The sequence below is a fragment of the Triticum dicoccoides genome, chromosome 7B (genome assembly GCF_002162155.2).
Source record: "Triticum dicoccoides isolate Atlit2015 ecotype Zavitan chromosome 7B, WEW_v2.0, whole genome shotgun sequence".
NCBI lineage: Eukaryota > Viridiplantae > Streptophyta > Magnoliopsida > Poales > Poaceae > Triticum > Triticum dicoccoides.
Genome location: NC_041393.1, coordinates 157,884,846 through 157,904,770, shown reverse-complemented (window position 1 = coordinate 157,904,770; position 19,925 = coordinate 157,884,846). Strand labels below are relative to the sequence as shown.

General features: G+C 50.8%; 1 protein-coding gene across 8 annotated transcripts; it reads left to right on the top strand.

The window, feature by feature from the left end:
* The first annotated feature begins 1,032 nt into the window (after positions 1–1,032).
* LOC119338414 lies at positions 1,033–19,232 on the top strand. 8 transcript variants are annotated; one of them, XM_037610725.1, is made up of 8 exons: positions 1,034–1,373; positions 1,609–1,730; positions 2,223–2,297; positions 2,792–2,858; positions 3,212–3,300; positions 3,587–3,706; positions 3,798–3,885; positions 18,801–19,232. In XM_037610725.1, exons 3-8 carry the CDS (start codon positions 2,286–2,288, stop codon positions 18,830–18,832), a joined length of 408 nt encoding a protein of 135 aa, XP_037466622.1. In that variant the 5' UTR covers positions 1,034–1,373; positions 1,609–1,730; positions 2,223–2,285; the 3' UTR covers positions 18,833–19,232. The 8 variants fall into 8 exon arrangements, with proteins under 8 accessions (XP_037466626.1, XP_037466622.1, XP_037466625.1 ...); XM_037610728.1 differs by having other exon boundaries at positions 1,034–1,438; XM_037610727.1 differs by having other exon boundaries at positions 1,034–1,460.
* Positions 19,233–19,925: the final 693 nt, after the last annotated feature.

Below are 19,925 nucleotides of genomic sequence, written 5' to 3'. Positions count from 1 at the left end.
GCAAAAGAAGAGCAGTAACCGCCTTACAGGGTGCCCACGAGGGTTAGGGGTGCGCCTGCCCCCCCTGGAGCGCGCCCCCTGCCTCGTGGCCCCCTCGGGCATCGCCTCGCATTGATTCTTCCTCCCAAAAATCACAAATATTCCAAAAATATTCACCGTCCGTTTTTACCCCATTTGGACTCTGTTTGATATTGGGTTTCTGAGAAACATAAAACATGCAACGAAGAGGAACTAGTACTGGGCACTGGATCAATATGTTAGTTTCAAAAATAATATAAAAAGTTGCCAAAAGTATATGAAAGTATCATCCAGCAGGTATCAAGCGGCCTCTGGGCCTCCCAGCCTAACTTGTCTATAACATCAGCAGCCCAAGTTATGTTTGTTTTTTCAAGACAATGCATAGTTCTATTTTTCTATAAGAATGCAAAACTGAACCTATGTTTTCCCTTCTATAAAAGTATATATATACTTATATTTATATCTTATTTTGTTACATATATATAATAGAAACAACATAAGGTTCCGTTGTACCTTTCGTTCGTCCAACCGTTGTATAGACTATCCCACTTCCTTTATTTTTCGTTTTTATTAATCCTATATCTGAATTTTCTACCACTTTCTTTTTCGATGTAATCTGAGTTTTCTCATAGTACTTTTCCAAAGAACCAACTCAACTGTTCGACGTCTAGCCTAAATAATAATAATACCCCACGTCCTATTAACTCATCAAATTAAAATGATATTTTATTTCGTAAATCGAAAGTTCTTACAAAATTTAAAACAATACAGAGCCTAGCCAACTCACCTCCAGAAGGCTCCCCCGATTCGGTCTTCCTTAGTCGTCCGACCTGGCTTTCTGACGTGTCTGGACCGTCAGATCTTCGCCTCGCGGTCAAACCCAATTTTCACCTCGCAGTTGTTTTAGTTGTCCAATGACAAGTGGGCTCACGCCGGGCGCTTGTTGGCTGGGTTGGTTGTTTCCGCGTGCAGGAGATTTTGCCCAAAGAGCTCGGCGTGCTACGCATCCAATCGCCCGCTTCTCGCCCCACTCCCACCCCACCTGACTAACCCTAGTGCCCTTTCTCCTTCCCCTCCATCCCCACCAGCCGCCACACCCCTCCCTCTCTCCCTCATCCTCTCCTCACCCGCAGCTGTCGGCCTGGTTTCTCCACTCACATCCTCCTCTCCTCTACCATGTTGTCGTAGATCCACCGCCGGCCTTCTCGTCTGCTTGCATAGGTCATCATCGTGGGAGAGCAGTAGCGGCAGGGTCTTCGTGGTGCGGGTGAGGATGTAGGGGAGGGGTAGGATGCGACGACAAGGCGAAGGAGGAGGCCGGCGAGGAAGGCAAGCAACAGCAGGGAAGGAGCAGGGTGAGTTATCCTAGCGGGTGGGAAGGGGCAGGGTGAGGCCTCGCGCACCTGCCGGCGGCCAGCAGGTCGAATTGTCGTGCCACCATGGTCGCCTCCTCTGCATCTCTGCCTCTATCCCCCCTCCCTCTAGCAGTAGGAGCAAGGAGGTGGTGGTGGTTCATGATTTGTCTCTACATCCTCTCTCTCTCTCTCTCTCTCCAAATTTTGTCCTGATGGGTGAAGGCATCGGCTGTAGAGGCACCATGAGGAGTGGAACGCAAAGATCAAGCGATGGCCGGACAACAGGAGGAAGGAGCTGACGGTGGTCATAGTTTGCCTCTACCTTGCTGTGTGCCAAAGACAGATCCAGAAGATATGGTAACTACTGTTCATGGATTGATTTTATGTATAACTCATATATCCATAGTTTTATGTTAACTTAGTTGTGTTTTTCTTTTCAAATGCTTTTGTTTTATGGGAGGCTGAGGGTTTTGGAATTATTTGTATGGGTGAGTTATTTTTCTGTAAGTGTACTTTATATGTTGCTGACTATTTTTGTAGTTGATTCTTGTTCTTTTATGAAACTGAGAAGAAAGAAAAGAACAATGAGAAATTGTTTAGCTAAATAGGCAAAGCAGCTGATGTTTACTTGTTGTTTGTTGTAGACCCTTGATGGGTCATGCTTTTGGCTGCCTTTTGCGTTCCTGGACATCCCTTATCTACATCACAAGAGGATGCCTCTGTACCTAATGCACACCATTAATTTGATATTTACTATATTAGTGTAATTACTTATATAGACCATTGACTGGTGTGCAGGGAGCCCTTCTAATCGGTTCTCTATGTTTATTTTCTTTTCTTTTGTTGCAGAATAATAATTTAAGTGGATGGCCGATGCGCCTTGTTGTTTAGTGGTATGCTGGCGGTGGAAGTATGTTCTATATTGTAGGTAATGGGCTGCTGATTTTTATTGTGCACTTGTGCTGATTTTGACCAACTTCCGCTTAATTTGATATCTACTGTATAAGTAATGGCACTAATACAATAGATATCAAATTAATGGATTTGCTAACAGAATGCCTCTTGTGATGTTGATTGATTTGCAGGCTTACTAGTTTTTGTTCAATTTGAAGGGTTGTCATCTTGGTTTCATTAGAATTATAGAATTTCTTTTTTCAGTAGTATACTTTACTAGGAATTTTTTGGTGCACCTCACCTGTAAATGGATTCAGAATTTGGTCAGTGTTGCAATGCATGGGAGTCATTTTTTCTGCATGCAAAGTTTTATATTTTTAGTCCTTTGCTGAATTGAAAACTGAGTGCTTCTTGGTTGTTTCTATTGTTTATCTAGGAGGTTCGTGGTTCTTGTTTTTTTGCTGCATGTGCAGTACTATACTATGCTAAGACATATAAATGACGAAGTATATTCTGTTATGCAGACGGGCAAAGCTTGCTGCATGTGTAGCACCGCTAGTTGCTCCCTACTTGGCATATTATCTTCACTTGGTATGAGATGGCTTTGTGCATCTGCTGTTCTTGCATATTAGTGTGTTGTAGTAGATTTAGTGACAAAAACATATGTCAGTGTTGGATCATCGATAGACTTACACTTTCTTTTCTTTTGCTCTTTTTTTCTTATGTGTTTTGTTCAAAGGAATTGCTTTTGTACTTGACATATTATGAGCTGGTGCTAGGTTCTACTGGATCAATTTTTAGCTCTTGTTTGTTATGTTCTACAGAAGTTAAGAGGAGTAATTACTAATTAGTTATCTCTACTTTTCTGACGAGTGTGTGTGGATGCATATAGGCCGTAAAACCATGTTGATTTATGGACCCATATTTTAATGTTTCTCTTGCAGGTGATGTGAAGGTTAGCTACTGTGATCAAGGAAATAGCATGTATCTTTGTGGTTTGTTCCTGCTGTTGATCGGCGTTGCTGCGCTTAAGGTATGTTCTGCTCGGTCCTACTAAATGCTATATAAAACCTATAGCTATACAAAAATGCCTTGATACGCAAATAACCTAGTTAAAATAAATGGCTTGTGCCAACTGGCATCAAATGACGACATGCCAAACACTTTGCCGCCTAGGATAGCCTATATTTGTATTTCCTTCAGTTATCTCATATTTCCAGGAAGTTGGTGACAAATTAGTAGAACTGATGGAAATGTTGCTTTCATTAGACGCATGCATTTTTTTCCTTGTCCCTGATGTTGTGTTGTAATTGGTGTAGCTGCTGGAGGGGAAAGAGCAGAGGATCCGAGAGGCGAAGCAACCGAAGGAGCCGGAGAACATGACCCCTGTCCTATGTACGGCCATATCCCCCATGGCTTCTACAAGGACCAGATGCAAGGTATGTCTCTGTCATTAGAGCTTGGAGAAGTGCAAGTGATGCAAGGGGTCTGGTACTAATATCATCTTTGTTGGTTTGGATTGTTTTGTAGGTTTCTTTTAGGAGCTTGGGGCTATTAAGAAGAGGGTCAGTATTGTCCGGAACCGCAAGGTATTCTATACTGCGTTGCAAGATATCTGGTAATTTATGTGTTTTCTGCAAGCATCTAACTTGTTATTTTGTGATATATATGTAGACAGGAAAGTCTAAGCATTCCGATAGTTAGAAATACATATATTTCAGTTGCAACAAAATTGTACATGACGATGAATGAATATTAACTATGTCATCCACACAAACAAAAAAGTATTGTAGTTAGAGTGAATATCCAATTATCAGTTCATGAAGTGAGACAGATAAAAAAATTGTTTTTTAAACACGAACAAACAGATAGAATCTCGCATAGCTGCGACACCTTCACCTTATTGTTGTTACCTATTCTGCATCCTTTCTCATTATGCCCCTTAATTCTCTTTATCCTGCCCCTAGATCAAATATCATTTGGCGGGTGGATGTTAACTTCATTAGTAATGGTGCAGCCAAGAAATTCTTCAGACTCTTGTAGTACAGTTTGTTGTTTTGCTGGGACATTCAGTTTGTTGCTTTTTCCATCTCTAGAGAATTCCACATCTCCTTCTGGCTGTTTAGCTTGAATTTGCATATTCAGGATATAAAATCTCCCCTTCTGATTCCATCTCTAATACAAAACCTGCTCGATAGAAGAAATTCAAGGGAAGAAGTATGCAAGTTCCGTGATGAATAACTGATGAAAATCACATTTGAGTGGCCCAGTCGTTTGATCTAATCCATTAACACTGTTTGCCTTGTCACATCTGTGGCTCTCAGATTGAGTAACCTATACTAACGTCTACTACAAACCTACTAGACAGGATAAAATCGAGGAATAAGTATATAAACTCGTGGGTTAATAAGGGTGAATAGATGATTTACCTACCTGCAATCAGCTCTCAATCAGTTTTTTACCTTTTCTTTTCTAGGAAGTTAAGAAAAATATCCAATTGGATCCTCTTCTTTTGTACGAGCTTCCGAGGAGCCAAAATTAGTACACAACAATGTCTTTTTCAGTTTCATAGATTCGGTCATGATGACATCGTATCGCATGCAAGGGTGCTTATGCAACTATAAGTCTAACTACAGAAATGTACCTTTCTTTGCCTATTTTTGGGTATGAATAGCTCGGCTAATTTTGGGTGATCCAGATTTATTGGCTCTATTTGTACGCATCTGAATTTTTGATGTGTAAAAATGTTCCTCAAAAGATATGAGTTAGTTGAGCATCCTTCTTTGTAGTAGGCTTGGTAATATTCCATTTTTTGAATTACCCTACTTTAAATTATTCTTGTGTGCCTTGTGCAGCCTTTTCATTCTAGGCATCATTTCCCATTTGTTTGGGATCCAATTCTAAAAATGCTTGGTGTCGGTGTACTAGAGTAGGGGTATCCTAGTATCCTGAACTTGTGCACGGGCAGTCGCAGCACCCCGCGGCAAGGCTTGCCGGGTGACCGCCAAGATCCTCTGTGGTTCCTTTGGAGCCATTCAAGAACAAAGTATTCAAGCCAAGGAGACAAGGCCCCGGCAAGAGGAGCTTGCCGGGAAGGCCAACCAAGGCATCTCAAGGAACTTGCCGCGACGCGCCACGCGTCCCGGCAAGGCCCGGTGAGCGACAAGCTTCCGGACGCAACAAGACAACGACCGCGGCAAGGCGCTTGCCGCGGCAAGCTACTACTCTGTACTCGCGCTCTAGCACATCCACCAACGTGTCGCCCTGGGGCCTTTCGAGGCGCGCGTGGCAAGAGGTTGTGCAGCCAGTGGTGCACGGTGGCAAGCGACGCTCGGTCTCGTTAGCAGCTAGTGTGTACTGTAGCACTTAGCGCTCCCGAGCAAGAACTCAATACACTCAGACATGCAGCAGTAGGAGTGTTATCTCTTTGGAGAGCTCCGAAGCTGGGTAAACTGCTCGTGTGCTTCGCCTCGATCCGCTCTTCGTGCGATCTCCGCCCCCCCGCCGAACCGAAAGGGGCTCAGTCCGCCGGTCCCATAGGTGTTCGTGGATCAGTTTCCACATCTTTGGCGCGCCAGGTAGGGGGCGTCGAGGTTGTGTGAATCTGATCCGGCGTTCACACGAGCTAGATCTTCATCTTCTTCATCGACATGCCACCGAAGAAGAAGGCTTCGGCGGCAGCTGTTCCGTCCACGTCGATCCCACCACCACCGGAGCAAACGAGTGGTCGGGTAGACGCTGGCGAAAGAACGGGCATCGACGAGGGAGTTCACGGTGCTGCCAGGTCCAAGGACAAGGCTGCGCAGACATTGGCGTCCGCACATGCACCGCGCCCATCTCAGGAGGCGCAGGACCGACAGCGTCATGGTATTCGCAGTGCCATACGTTTGTTAGACCAAGATCGAGCTGGTGGATCTCGGGGTGCTCAAGACCGGCATGCACGCCAACATGCTAGCACGAGCGAGACACGGTCGCCTGGACGGGATACTGCTCCTTCTAACATAGTTAGAAGTCCGAGCATATCCCGCTCCTCGCACCGTTCGTCACTGCAGCCCACCACTCCAGCAGAAGCTTTGGCGCGAGCTCAACTGCTCCTGGATTACCCTCCAACGGCAGACATGATCGATGGATGGAGGGCCACCATTCAGAGTCTCATCGGCTTCGCCAACAGCGACACTCCGTGGCAGCCGAGTACATCGCTGCTGTGGCAGGACTGCCAGGCACGAGCCGATGGCGACGAAACCGGTGGGGGTGCAACCACCATGCACTCTCCACCCCGAAGGCCAAGATCGCCGACTCGCCGGATCCACCTCGACAGCGACTCCACCGCATCGTCAGATCCACGAGCTCGTCGCGATCAGCGCCAAGTTCTTCACGAACGACAGCAAGAAGACGCTCGTACTCGCATCGAGCGCGGAAGAGAAGCGCGGCGTCAATCGGACTAGCGCGCTGGGCCCTCTGTCGACATGCATGCACCAGGGGAACCAGGCAACTTGACGTATGCAGTAGGTTGCCTTGCGTTCACTCGTGAGCTGCGGCAAGTCCAGTGGCCCAGCACGAAGAATTTCAAGCCAGATGTATCAGAGAAGTACGACGGCAAGTCGCATCCGTCGGAGTTCCTCAGCATCTACACCATCGCGGTGCAAGCTGCCGGGGGGCGGGACGACAAGATCCTGGCTAACCACTTCCCACTGGTGCTCAAGCCCAATGTCAGATCCTGGCTCATGCACTTGCCGGACAACTCCATATCCTCCTGGGCAGACCTATGCCATCAGTTTGTCGGCGCCTTTACAGGCGGCCACAAGCCTCATGGCCAAGAGAGCGACCTTCATCTGCTCGCCCAGAAGGAAGGAGAACCCCTGCGCAAGTACATTCAGAGATTCAGCCGCGTACAGCACAACATCCCAGATGTCCACCCTACCGCGGTAATCAGCGCGTTCCATCAGAACGTGCGAAACTGCAGGATGCAGGAGGAGATGGCAATGTGCAAAATCAGAGACGTCAGTGAGCTATATGCCCTGGCCGACAAGTGTGCACGTGCTAAGGAAGGGAGGAAACTCCCCGGAGAGAATACAGAAGCAGGAGGATCTGATAGTGAGGAGGCTGCCCCAGCAAAGAAAAACCGGCGGCGGAACAATAGGAAGAAGAAAGGCAAAGATGTGCTAGTCGTTGAGCAGTCCGGCAACGGAAGTGGCGCCAAGAAAGCCAAAGCTGGTAGCTCCGGCAAGGAGATTGCCGTAGGCACCAACTACCAGGTTGTGGCGGTCGCCGACAAGCAGGACGGCACCAACAAGCAGTACAGCAAGATCCACCGCACCAAGGGCCATGACCTCCAAAGCTGCAAAAAGGTCGAGCAGCTTGTCGAGCAGCAAAAGGCTGAATACGAGCGACGCGACAAGGAGAGGGCCCAGGAAGGTGCTGGAGGAGCCGGCAAGAAATGCCCCGGCCGAGGAGGACGCCGCGGCAAGGCCAAGCAGCGGCAAGGAGACAGACCTCCCTGTGGCCGCGACAAGGATGAAGATGACGACGACGATGAAGATATGGATGATGACGAGACCGATGAGCAGGAGTTCCAGAAAGCCACAGAGGTCCTGTGCGTTGACGGCGGTGCTTCTCTGCATACTTCACACCGCCAGCTCAAGCAGTGGGTGCATGAAGTCAATGTGGCAGAACCACCTGTCGAGTCACGCAAGCCTCTGAAATGGTCCAGCACGCCTATCATCTTTGATATTGAGGACCACCCCGATCGCATAACTGCGGTCGGGTGCTTGCCGATGTTGGTTTCACCAACTATCCGCAACCTCAAGGTCACTAAGATGCTAGTTGACGGCGGGGCCGGCTTGAACCTGATCTCCTTCGCGATACTCCAGAAACTCCAGATCCCTGATGGCGAGCTCGAAGAGACCGGCACATTCCAAGGAATCAATCCGGGAAGGAGCAAGCCGAAGGGAAAGATCACGTTGCCGGTGACATTTGGCAGCGAGTTGAACTTCAGGACTGAGACGGTCACTTTTGACGTTGCTGACTTTCCATTGCCTTACAATTGGATACTCGGCCATCCAACACTCGCCAAATTCATGGTAGCCTCTCACTATGCATACAACATGCTGAAGATGCCAGGCCCGATAAGTGTCATCTCTGTCCCTGGCGACAAGAAGGATGCTCTTATTTGCGCCGACAAGATCTACCGGGAAGCAGCAGCCGCAGCAGATCACAAGTCACTTGCCGTTGAAGCTCCCGGGGCGAAGAAGAAGACCAAGTCCGGCAAGAGTTCTGATGCTCACTCCGGCAAGCGCACCTCTTCGGAGTGCCGCGCTACCGTCGAGGACGCACCATCGAGCTCCACCGGCAAGTGTAAGAAGACAATGGCAGCTCCACCAGAGACCAAGAAGGTGTCCGCCAAAGAGGATGGCACTGGTGGTACCTTCACCATCAGTGCCACTCTCGACCCTAAATAGGAAAGCGCGCTCGTTGCTTTCCTGCGGGCGAACGTCGACGTATTTGCGTGGCAACCGTCTGACATCCCCGGTGTTCCCAGGAAAGTAATCGAGCACCATCTTGCCGTCTGTCCTCATGCGCGGCACGTCAAGCAGAAAGTCAGGAAACAGGCAGTGGAGCGCCAAGAATTCATCGCAGAAGAAATCAAGAAATTGGAAGCAGCAGGCCTTGTTAGAGGAGTGCTCCATCCTACGTGGTTGGCCAACCCTGTAGTCGTGCGCAAGGAAAACGGGAAATGGAGGCTTTGTATCGACTTTACCGATGTCAATAAAGCTTGTCCCAAAGACCCATTTCCCTTGCCGCGCATCGACCAGATTGTTGACTCCATGGCCGGATGTGACTTGCTTTCATTTCTTGAGGCATACTCAGGATACCATCAGATCTTCATGGCAGAAGAGGATGAGGAGAAGACCACGTTCATCACCCCATGTGGCACATACTGTTTCGTACGGATGCCTTTCGGTTTAAAGAATGCTGGTTCAACATTTGCAAGGGTAGTCCATGACTCTTTTGAGCCGCAAATACACAGAAATGTGGAAGCCTACATGGATGACATAGTGGTCAAGAGCAAGGACAAGGCAACTCTGATTCAAGATTTAGACGAAACCTTTGCAAATCTGCGCAAGATCAACCTCAAGCTTAACCCCGAGAAGTGTGTGTTTGGAGTCCCCTCCGGCAAGCTTCTCGGGTTCTTCGTGTCTCAGCGGGGAATTGAAGCCAATCCCGACAAGATCAAGGCCATTGAGCAGATTGAAGCACCAAAGCGCGTCAAGGATGTACGAAGACTTGCCGGTTGCGTAGCTGCTCTCAGCAGGTTTATCTCTAGGTCTGCTGAGCGCGCCCTGCCATTTTTCAAAATATTGAAAAAGGCAGGACCAATGAAATGGACTCCGGAAGCGGAGGCTGCGCTACAGGACTTAAAGAGATACCTGTCCTCCACTCCAACACTTGTCGCACCTAAGCCACAAGAGAAGTTGCTGCTATATATAGCGGCAACCAATCAAGTGGTTAGTACTGCGTTAGTAGCGGAGAGGGAGGCGGATGATGAACCAGCAACCACGGCAGATGCATCCAGCGATAAGCAAGGGACTTCACCGGCAAGCTCTGGTCCCGACAAAGATGGATCTGCGCAGGCGCGTGAGAAGATGCAGAAAAGAATGGTGCAGCGCCCAGTTTACTTTGTCAGTTCCCTTCTGCAGGGGGCTAGGTCAAGGTACTCTGGTGTGCAGAAATTGCTTTTCGATTTTCTCATGGCCTCGAGAAAGCTGCGCCATTACTTCCAAGCACATGAGATCACAGTCGTCACTCGTTTTCCGCTAAAGAGGATACTGCAAAATCCAGAAGCAACAGGCAGGATTGTCGAGTGGGCACTGGAACTGTCAAGCTTTGGCCTCAAGTTTGAGAGCACTTCAACTATCCAAAGCAGAGCATTGGCGGAGTTCATAGCAGAATGGACGCCAACACAAGATGAAGAAATCTCAGAAACAAGCATCCCCGTCAAGGAAGCAAGCAAAGAGTGGCTGATGTACTTTGATGGTGCCTTCTCGCTGCAAGGCGCCGGTGCGGGCGTGCTACTTGTTGCACCCACCGGAGAGCACCTCAAGTACGTAGTCCAGATGCACTTTCCCAAGGAGCAAGCAACGAACAATACCGCAGAGTATGAAGGTTTGCTTGCCGGTCTCAGGATCGCAGCAGACCTTGGGATCAAGAAGCTCATTGTCAGGGGTGACTCACAGCTTGTCGTCCGCCAAGTGAAAAAGAATTATCAGAGTCCGTTGATGGAAGCTTACGTTGATGAAGTGAGAAAGCTAGAAGAGCACTTTGACGGCCTACAGATGGAACATGTTCCAAAAGCTCAGAACGACATTGCCGATGGCCTGTCGAAGTGCGCCGCACTTAAGTTACCCGTGGAACCAGGGATCTTTGTGCTCAAACTGACTCAACCATCTGTAACGCCATCAACTAGACAGAGCAAGAAAAGGAAGTTGATTTCTGGTGACTATTTTCCGGTAGAGCTCCCCGAAGCCGCCGCCAAGAAGGTCCTCAAGATCAACACCAAGGGTGCTGAGGAGCAGTCTGCTCCGGCAAGCCCTAGGGTTTGTTCCGTTGAAGCAGACGCTCCCGACAAGTTTTGCTTCGGCAAGCTTGGCGGGGAACGTCAAGCTCCGGCTGAGCCGCAGGTTCTCGCCGTAGAAGCGGATGTTCCCACAGCAGCAGATGTGCCTTTAGTCCTTGTTGCCGAGCCGCAAGCTCCAGCATGGCCACAGCAGATTGTCTGTTTTCTTCAGACAGGAGAACTTCCCGAAGAGCAAGAAGAAGCGGAAAGAGTAGCCCGTCAGTCAAGTATGTACAAGTTTGTCGACAACATACTATACAGAAGAAGACTCAACGGTGTGAAATTGAAGTGTATTCGCCGGGAAGACGGACAAAAGCTGTTGGCAGAGATACATGGAGGCATATGTGGTCACCACATTGGCGCAAGAACACTTGCCGGCAAAGTGTTCCAGCAAGGTTTCTTTTGGCCAACAACCCTCCAGGATGCAACTGCACAAGTAACCAAGTGTGAAGCGTGCCAGTTCCATTCCAAGCAGATACACCAGCCAGCTCAAACTCTCCAGACGATCCCTTTATCCTGGCCATTTTCGGTCTGGGGGCTCGACATCCTCGGCCCCTTTCCCCAAGCTGTCGGGGGCTTTGAGTACTTGTACGTCGCAATCGACAAGTTCACAAAGTGGCCGGAAGTGGAACCAGTGAGGAAGGTGACAGCACAGTCAGCAGTCAAGTTCTTCAGGTCGATTGTTTGCCGTTTCGGGATCCCTAACAGGATCATCACCAACAACGACACACAATTCACGAGCCGCACCTTCATGCAGTACGTCCAAGATCTTGGCGCCAAGGTCTGCTTCACTTCTGTTGCTCATCCGAGAAGCAACGGTCAAGCGGAGAGGGCAAATGCTGAAGTGCTGCACGGGCTCAAGACCAGGACTTTCGACAGGTTGCACAAGTGCGGAAAGAACTGGATTGAGGAGCTACCGGTGGTTCTTTGGTCGATCGGGACGACGCCAATTCGAGCCACTGGCTAGACACCTTTTGCTCTAGTCTATGGAGCAGAGGCAGTTCTCCCCACGGAACTCGTATACGGGTCACCTCGAGTGCTCGCTTATGATGAGCTTGAGCAAGAGCAGTTGCGACAAGATGACGCGCTGCTCCTTGAGGAGGACTGTCTTCAGGCCGCTGTACGAGCTGCTCGATACCAGCAAGCTTTGCGCCGCTACCATAGCCGCAAAGTTAATGCCAGAAGTCTCGAGGAAGGCGACCTTGTTCTTTGGCGCGTTCAGTCCGCCAAGAATTCCAACAAGTTGACGCCGAAGTGGGAAGGCCCTTACCGGGTTAAACGAGTCACTAGGCCTGGCGTTGTCCGCCTTGAGACCGAAGATGGCATTCCGGTGAGCAACTCCTGGAACATTGAGCATCTTCGTAAATTTTACCCGTAGGGCGCGGTTGCTGGAACCTGTTCCGGCAACCACCTTTTGTACAAGTCTTGCCGATATTGCATGTAATCCTTTGTACAAAGCCGGGCACAGACCCCGTGCATAAGTAAAGCCCATGTGCTCCGCACATCTTGTCAATTTCATGCCTTCTACTTTGCATGCGTTATCTGACACTTTGTGCAGCGCCTACCCCCGGTAAGCAATAACGAGCCGTAAGGCTCCATATCTTTATTTTCTCTTCTTTCTCTTTCTCAAAGAAGGGAAGGTTCCCTCACCCACAAGTTTGCCGGGAGGAAAGGAGAAGATAATGGTGTGGACCAAGCGTCGTTCGAGGAAGTTTTGCCTTACCGGGAAGCAAACGATAGAAAAGCTAAGTTTGCTAAAGTTTGAGCAATCAGTTTTAAAAAATTTTAAGTTATCTTCCTCGAACGACCGTGCTTTGTATGGAAAACCTGTGCGCGGAGGAACCAACTCGTAGCTAGTTGCGCCCTTACTTTGTTTTGAGTCCGCTCAACAACTTAAGTGAGCTGCGACTAGTTGCGACAAGGTTTCTTGTCGGTAGCGGCACCGCCAGCAGGCTGCTGACGTCCCGCACTCAGCGCTCGCGGCTAAGGTACCTGCGCCGACAAGTTCCCTAAAAGCGTAGGGCAAAAACATACAAAGGAAGGAATCAAGTAAAGGAAATAACATAGCAATCGCTACCCAAAATAGAGTCATATTACAAGATAGCTTGTCGCAGCTCTAACAGATTGTTCTCATAACATGACCAGCAGCGACAAGAAAAAGAGAAAACGGGCGGCCTAATCTACGCGATCGCCCTCAACCCTCTTGATCCCGCTCACCTTGTCCACAATGGGTGCGACAAGGGTCTTGAGCGCTTCCAGATCAGCATCCGGCGGCAAGGTCCTGAGGACGTTGGTGAGGTTGAGGCCTGGGTTGCGGAAGGCCACCTTCACCAGCACCTTTTGAAGAGCTCCCGCGCAGATCTTGCGCGACTCGTCGGCCAGCTGCTTTGGGATCTTCTCCCGGAGTCGCTGGAGGGCCGTCGCCACGCCTTTGAAGAACAAGCTTTGCTTTGCGCTGGGTTGGAGGCGCTCATAGGAGGAATACCCGAGATCCTCCATCCCCAGCTGCGCCAGCTCCCCGTCGATGGCTGCGGCAACATCCACAAGACCCTCGGTCCAGTGCTCCACATTCTCCCTAAAAGTGTTCTAGGCGGCGGCGGCACTCGCCAGCAGCGCCTCGTCGGCCTTGATCTTCTCCGTCAAGGCCACCTCCCGCTCCCTGGCGCTGTCCAGCGTCTGAGTCAAAGTAACCAGCTTCAACTCAAGATCTGCGTTGGAGTCCTTGGCGGCGCTAAGCTCTTTGCTCCTCTCAGCGAGACGACCCTGCAGCTCGCCATGAGCGGCGGCGTCCTTCTCACGCTCACGCTTGAGCGCAGCAAGCTTCTCGCCGCTCGCCTCGAGATCGGCCTCCAGCTGCGCCATCTTCGTCTCCAGCTCCTTCTTGGCGGCCTCGGCAGCTGCGGCAGCATCCTCTGCTTCCTTGAGAGCCCCGCCAAATGTTTGCTCGTGCGCGGCAAGCTCCTCCTCGTGGCTGTCAAGGTTGACCTTGCGCTGCGCCAACTCGCCTTCCTGCGTAGAAGCTTTTCGGCAACAAGCCGCTGTTGCTCTTCAACTTCAGCCTTCTCAAGGAGGAAGGCTTTCCGCTCCTCGGCGACTTGCTCCCGCTCCTCTGCCAGGGACCGGAGAGCTTCCTTCCTGAGACCCCGGAGCTCCTCCGTGCGCTTCTCGATGTCCACTCCCGCCTTCGCGACAAGCGCTTCTCGGGATACCAGCTTGGCCTGTCGGGTGCGGTAGAGCGTCAACAGCTTCCGCAGCAGCTGCTCCTCCTCAGGCCCGCCGCTGCTGCTGCTTGGCGCGTCGACCAACGTCAGCCCAGCGGAGGCGAGCAACTCTTCATCAAAGATCTCTCCTTCGACCGGCGCCCTGGAGCTTGACGCCCAGGGGAGCTTGATGAAGATGCCATCGCCGGCCTTCAAATAGGCGCCGGGCTGGGGCTCTTCGGAGCCTAGCGCTGCAGCAGCGGCGGAGGGATCGGCGGTCGGCGTAGCGCCTGACGCTCCTGCGGCCTCGGGGCCGTCAGTGTGATCGCCAGATCCCTTGCCAGCTTCTGCGGCGGCAGCTTTGGCGGCCTCTTCGCCGGCGGGATCATCAGCGCCGGCTTCTCCTTCGGTGGCAACGGCGTCGTCGGTATTGCTGCGCGCGTTCTCCTCGCCGGCGACCTCGGTTTCCATCGGCTCCGTGGCAGATGGATCTGACGAACGGAAAAAGGAGAAAAGTCAAGCAAATATCCAAAAAGAAAATCAGAAGAAGAAGAACCCCAGGAAAGTTTTTCAAGCAAGAGGATTACCTGTACTAGGATCTGCAGTCATGGTCTCAACCACTGGAGGGTCGCTGGTGCTGTCCCTTGCCGGAGAATTCTCCCTTGCCGGAGAACGCTCCCTTGCCGGGGAATCCTCCCTTGGCGGTGTAGTCGAAACAGATGGCATTTCGGGAGCGGCTTCCGGGCACTCCTGGTGAGGCTGCTCTGCTCCTACACAAACCAACAGTCAGATATCAGCAAAGAAAGAGCACCCATGCGCGCCTGACAGCAGGAAGTAAACCATATACTTACGCTGGGGGCTGCGCTGGGGGCTGCTTTGGGGAATAGTTGCCGGGTCCGGCAAGGTGGTCTCGGACACACCCCCTGCTGTCGCGGTGGGTTCGTCCTCGATGACAATTACCGGGACCTTGGCTCTCTTGGCCGCTCTCTGGGCCAGAGCCCTGAAAAGGAATGGGTTCGAAGTAAAGCAAATCAGACACAAGACAAAAACAGCAAGAATTGAAGAACTACAAGTACAACAAAGAATCTTACTCTTCTTCTTCCTCGTCGGAGCTGAGCGCGGAGAGATCGAAGTCCGGCTCGCCTCCGGTGCGACGAGGCGGAGGAGTAGGTTCCCTTGTCCGCTTGGCAGGAGCAGTAGCGGTGGACCGGGAAGACCCCGCTCCAGTTGCCGCAGCGGCGTGAGGCGCTCCCGCGGCAACAGTACTTGCCGCGGTAGAGCGTGTCACGCGGCACAGCGGCTGTTGACTCGTCTGCCGCCCCGCTACGTCCCTGGCCGTGCGGAGACGCCTTCTGGGTGGAGCTGGGGGCTCCGCTTGCGGCGAGCTGGCTGAAGGTGGGGAGGAGGAGGAGCCGATCTTCAACGAGTCGCTCGCGCCCTCAGCGGGCTCGCTCGACTCAGCTTCAGGCCCGACAAGCTCTTCCTCGCCGGCAAGCTCCTCTTGCTCGACAAGGCTTGCCGCCTCTGCTGCCTCTGCCTCCTCCATGGTGAATCCGAACTCGCCCGTGGCAGCGGCTGCTGCCGCCTCTTCCAGCCTGGTGGCGATGCGCTGCATCTCATCACCGGTGGTGTCGCGGGTGAGGCTCTTCTGTTCATCGGGGTGGACTGGCACTTCTACCAAGCCGTCAAAGAACCCCTGCACGACGTTGTCTGCAGGTTCTTGCCAAGTTGGGACAATTCCATGCGAGTCGCACAGCGGCATCATTGCATGGATGCGGTCAAGTGAGGAGTTGTTGCACAGCGGAATGACACCCCTCGGCAACATGAACGCTTCGGGATGTTGAGGATCGCGCTTGAACAATTCCAGGAGCATAGCGTCCAGTTCCAGGACAGTGAAGTTGAAATTGAGACCCGGACGCAGCCTCATGATATCCGCCGCATTCTGGAACTCCCAGGCGGGTCTCCTCCTCTCCTGCAGGGGGGCGATGCGGCGACGAAGAAAATCTGCGCCAACGGCGCCTACGGTGAGCCCGGCAAGCCTGAGGCGTAGGATCCGGGTGACGGCAATCTTCAGCCTGTCGTCTTCCGGGGCCACGTTGCTCCAATCGTTGCCGCGCGCTATTGGGGCTTGGCGCTGGGCGGTAAATGGCTGCGGGTTCTCCTCGACAATCCAGCACCAGTCTGCTCTCCATTCCTCCCACTTGCTGCGGAGCTCTCCCTCCAGATAAGCTTCCTTCTTGCCAGCTCTCGAGATCCAGGCGATTCCGCCGGATAAAGGCTCCCCTCTCTCAACTCGGGGCATAAAGAAGTGGCGGAAAAGAGCTACGTTTGGATAGACTCCGACAAAGTTTTCGCAGAGATGTGCGAAAACTGCCATGGTCAGAACAGCATTGGGGGTGAAGTCAAGGAGGCAGAACCCATAGGTGTTCATGATATCGCAGAAAAATTCAGACAAAAGGCGGGCAGAGCCCGCAGTAGAAGAACAGCGCGAAGAAAGGGTATCCATTCGGAGCCAGTTCCGAAGCGGCAGCTGGGAGTACCTTCGTACGCGGATGCGCTCGCGTCTCCGTCGACCAGAAGAGGTAGTAGTACTCCCTCAGCTCCTTCGCGGCGAGCTGGGGGGAAAGATTGCCCGCTCCTTTCGCAGCGCCGTGAGCCGCTGCGCCTCGGCCGACTTCACGACCTTCCCCTTGTCGGCTTTCGGAGCCATGGTGGAGGTGGTGGGGGAGATCGATGGCGTAGGTGATGCTGGTGGCGATGGGGGGCGGAGCGCTGCTCTCTTTCAGCTTTGGGAAGAAGGGGGGAGCGGCGGAGATTTCTGAGATTGGAGTAGCAACCGGCAAGATGGGCGAACTGCCCCTGTTTCCCCTGCTTATAAAGAGGGAGGGGGCGGGCGTTCCGTCTTTCTGAATAAAGAAACCACCCACGATCTCTCCCACGACGCCGCATTCGACGCGTGCCATTCGGGGAAGGCGCGGTGGATACGGAGTAAGATATGGCGTAACCCAGGCCGCGCGTGCCCGTGCCCTGTTTTGGGCCTGGCCCAACAGCGCTCGGCGCCATGTGTGGCCCAGGTCCGGGGGCTCCTGTCGGTGTACTAGAGTAGGGGTACCCTAGTATCCCGAACTTGTGCACGGGCAGTCGCAGCACCCCGCGGCAAGGCTTGCCGGGGGACCGCCAAGATCCTCCGTGGTTCCTTTGGAGCCATTCAAGAACAAAGTATTCAAGCCAAGGAGACAAGGCCCCGGCAAGAGGAGCTTGCCGGGAAGGCCAACCAAGGCATCTCAAGGAACTTGCCGCGACGCGCCACGCGTCCCGGCAAGGCCCGGTGAGCGACAAGCTTCCGGACGCAACAAGACAACGACCGCGGCAAGGCGCTTGCCGCGGCAAGCTACCACTCTGTACCCGTGCTCCAGCACATCCACCAACGTGTCGCCCTGGAGCCTTTCCAGGTGCGCGTGGCAAGAGGCTGTGCAGCCAGCGGTGCGCGGTTGCAAGCGATGCTGACAAGACTGCCATCGTGGCGAGCGGTGGCGTCCCTGACGGTCCCTTTTTGCACTATTTGGGCGACGCAGACGGGCATTTAATGCCTTTGTCCCCTGCCGTCAGGGTTAGGTATGATACACTGTACAGGTAGTTGTACCAACCGCAATTCCTTTTCCATTTTTACCCTTGTCTACGTTGCCACCTGTCGGAGACCCCTTTAGCATATAAAAGGAGGCCCATGCGCAACGTAGAGGGGGGTTCAAAGGCAGAAAAACACTCATGCTCGGTCTCGTTAGCAGCTAGTGTGTACTGTAGCACTCAGCGCTCCCGAGCAAGAACTCAATACACTCAGACATGCAGCAGTAGGAGTGTTATCTCTCTGGAGAGCTCCGAAGCTGGGTAAACTGCTCGTGTGCTTCGCCTCGATCCGCTCTTCGTGCGATCTCCGCCCCCCGCCGAACCGAAAGGGGCTCGGTCCGCCGGTCCCATAGGTGTTCGTGGATCAGTTTCCCTGACACTTGGCAACATCGGTTTGGCCTTCGATTAATCTCTAGATGATAGGTGAGGCAGGCAAGTTCATTCTCTGGTTTCTTATGATACTTCTAAAACCTACTGCCTTTTAGGATACATAACTGAAATGTGCGCACACTGATACTTTCGGTTCTTGTGGAGTTAAATCCTAAATCAATTTGATGCGATGGATATAAAAAAATAGCTTTGAGGCAAACAAACTATTCTTTATTTTAGTACATGATAGTATAGCTAATTAGCTATATGCAGTGAGTGCAACAGCTATTTGTTTGCCACTTAAGCTTAGATTCTTCTATTTTCTTTAGTTTTCATCCTTTTATATTTTCTTTATGCAATGGTTGGTTGATCAAGCTGAGGACTTCTCTGTAGTGCTTGGTTTGTGTGCTGTTGTGTTAGTTCGTTGGTTGATCGTCTCATCTTTGTCATGTTCCCCTTATTTGGGTGGCCTACCTTTGGCTATGAATGTACGTATATTATTTTTCATGTTCCCCTTGTTCCTGCATCACTGAACAATGCTGGAAAACTAATGTCCCATTGCCCTATGTAATGGTGTTACAGACTGGCATATGTTTTGTAGAGCTTACTAACTGATTTATTTTTTACATTATCATGAATATGCTTTAGGCATGCCTCTTCTCTATTTTGGTGGCCCTTTACCAGCCTCTTCATTTTCTGATTATACTCATGTTTTCCTGTATGTAGATGTAATTATAAATGGCATTACGAATGAGTAGATCCGACTTGGGGATGGCATGGTTGATGTATGCAACCATGGGAGTGTCAGCTTAGTCTGGTCCTCATCGACCAAAGGCTCCCGGGCTTGGCCATCGGCAGAGTTATGCGAAACAAGGTTTTTTAGGGAACTCTTTTGAAAGGCATGTGTGTATAGAACACATGTTTCATCGTCTTCTCTTTTTTTCATGAGTTGTCGAACAGATCTTATGAAGCTTGATTGATAGTGTTTCAACTCAGATGAAGTATTCTGGATGATCAGTTTTGCAGATCCTGGAGATCATTATACCTTCTGTACAATGCACTGTTCGGGAGTGTTGCATGCCTTTGTATTGTGTTCCTGAACCTTGCTAAGTTTGTCCATGTCCAAGTCTTTTGTTCTAAGAACTGTTTTGTTGCATCCACATTAACCATGCATATTTATATTTCCATTTTCGAATTGTGAACTGTAGCTGACTAAAACTTTGGTATAAAATAAAGCCCTTGTTTGTAAATGAGGCACGTTATTAGGAATGTTTGCCTGTTCAGGTCTTCCAAGACCAAAATCATCAGAAATCCAGAACATACAACACTTTTTTTGAACATAGGTTACCCTGATACAAGTCTCCGTTCAATTTTCTTATACGAGAGGGGTTGGAATAGTTACCATACATGCTTGCTCAAAACCAAATCTACTGATAAATGGTTTTTTTAACCGCACATGGTGTTTAGTGGGTCTCATGGATGGATCGGGTCGTGACAGTAGTTCTTGGGTGCATTATGTATATTGATAAAGCGATCGATCAGGACACATTAGAGGCAGAAGAAGAGAAAAATGTTTGGGGCATCTGTGGCGTTGAACATTCAGTGCTTATGTAAAAACTCTGGAAATGTGTTTGAATCACACAAAAAGAGTTCGTAGTTCTTATTCATACTTGATACACGTGAGGCTTTGCAAATTAAACCATGTTTTTTCAAGGCGCATATGGATTTAGTAGACCACAACTAAACCGACTGTATATACATGGCCTGTCCTTAGTAAATGAAACTATTTTCATCGCGAACATAGCTTTAGTTGAAGGTTCTTGCAGCATGAAACTATTTTCATTGACAACA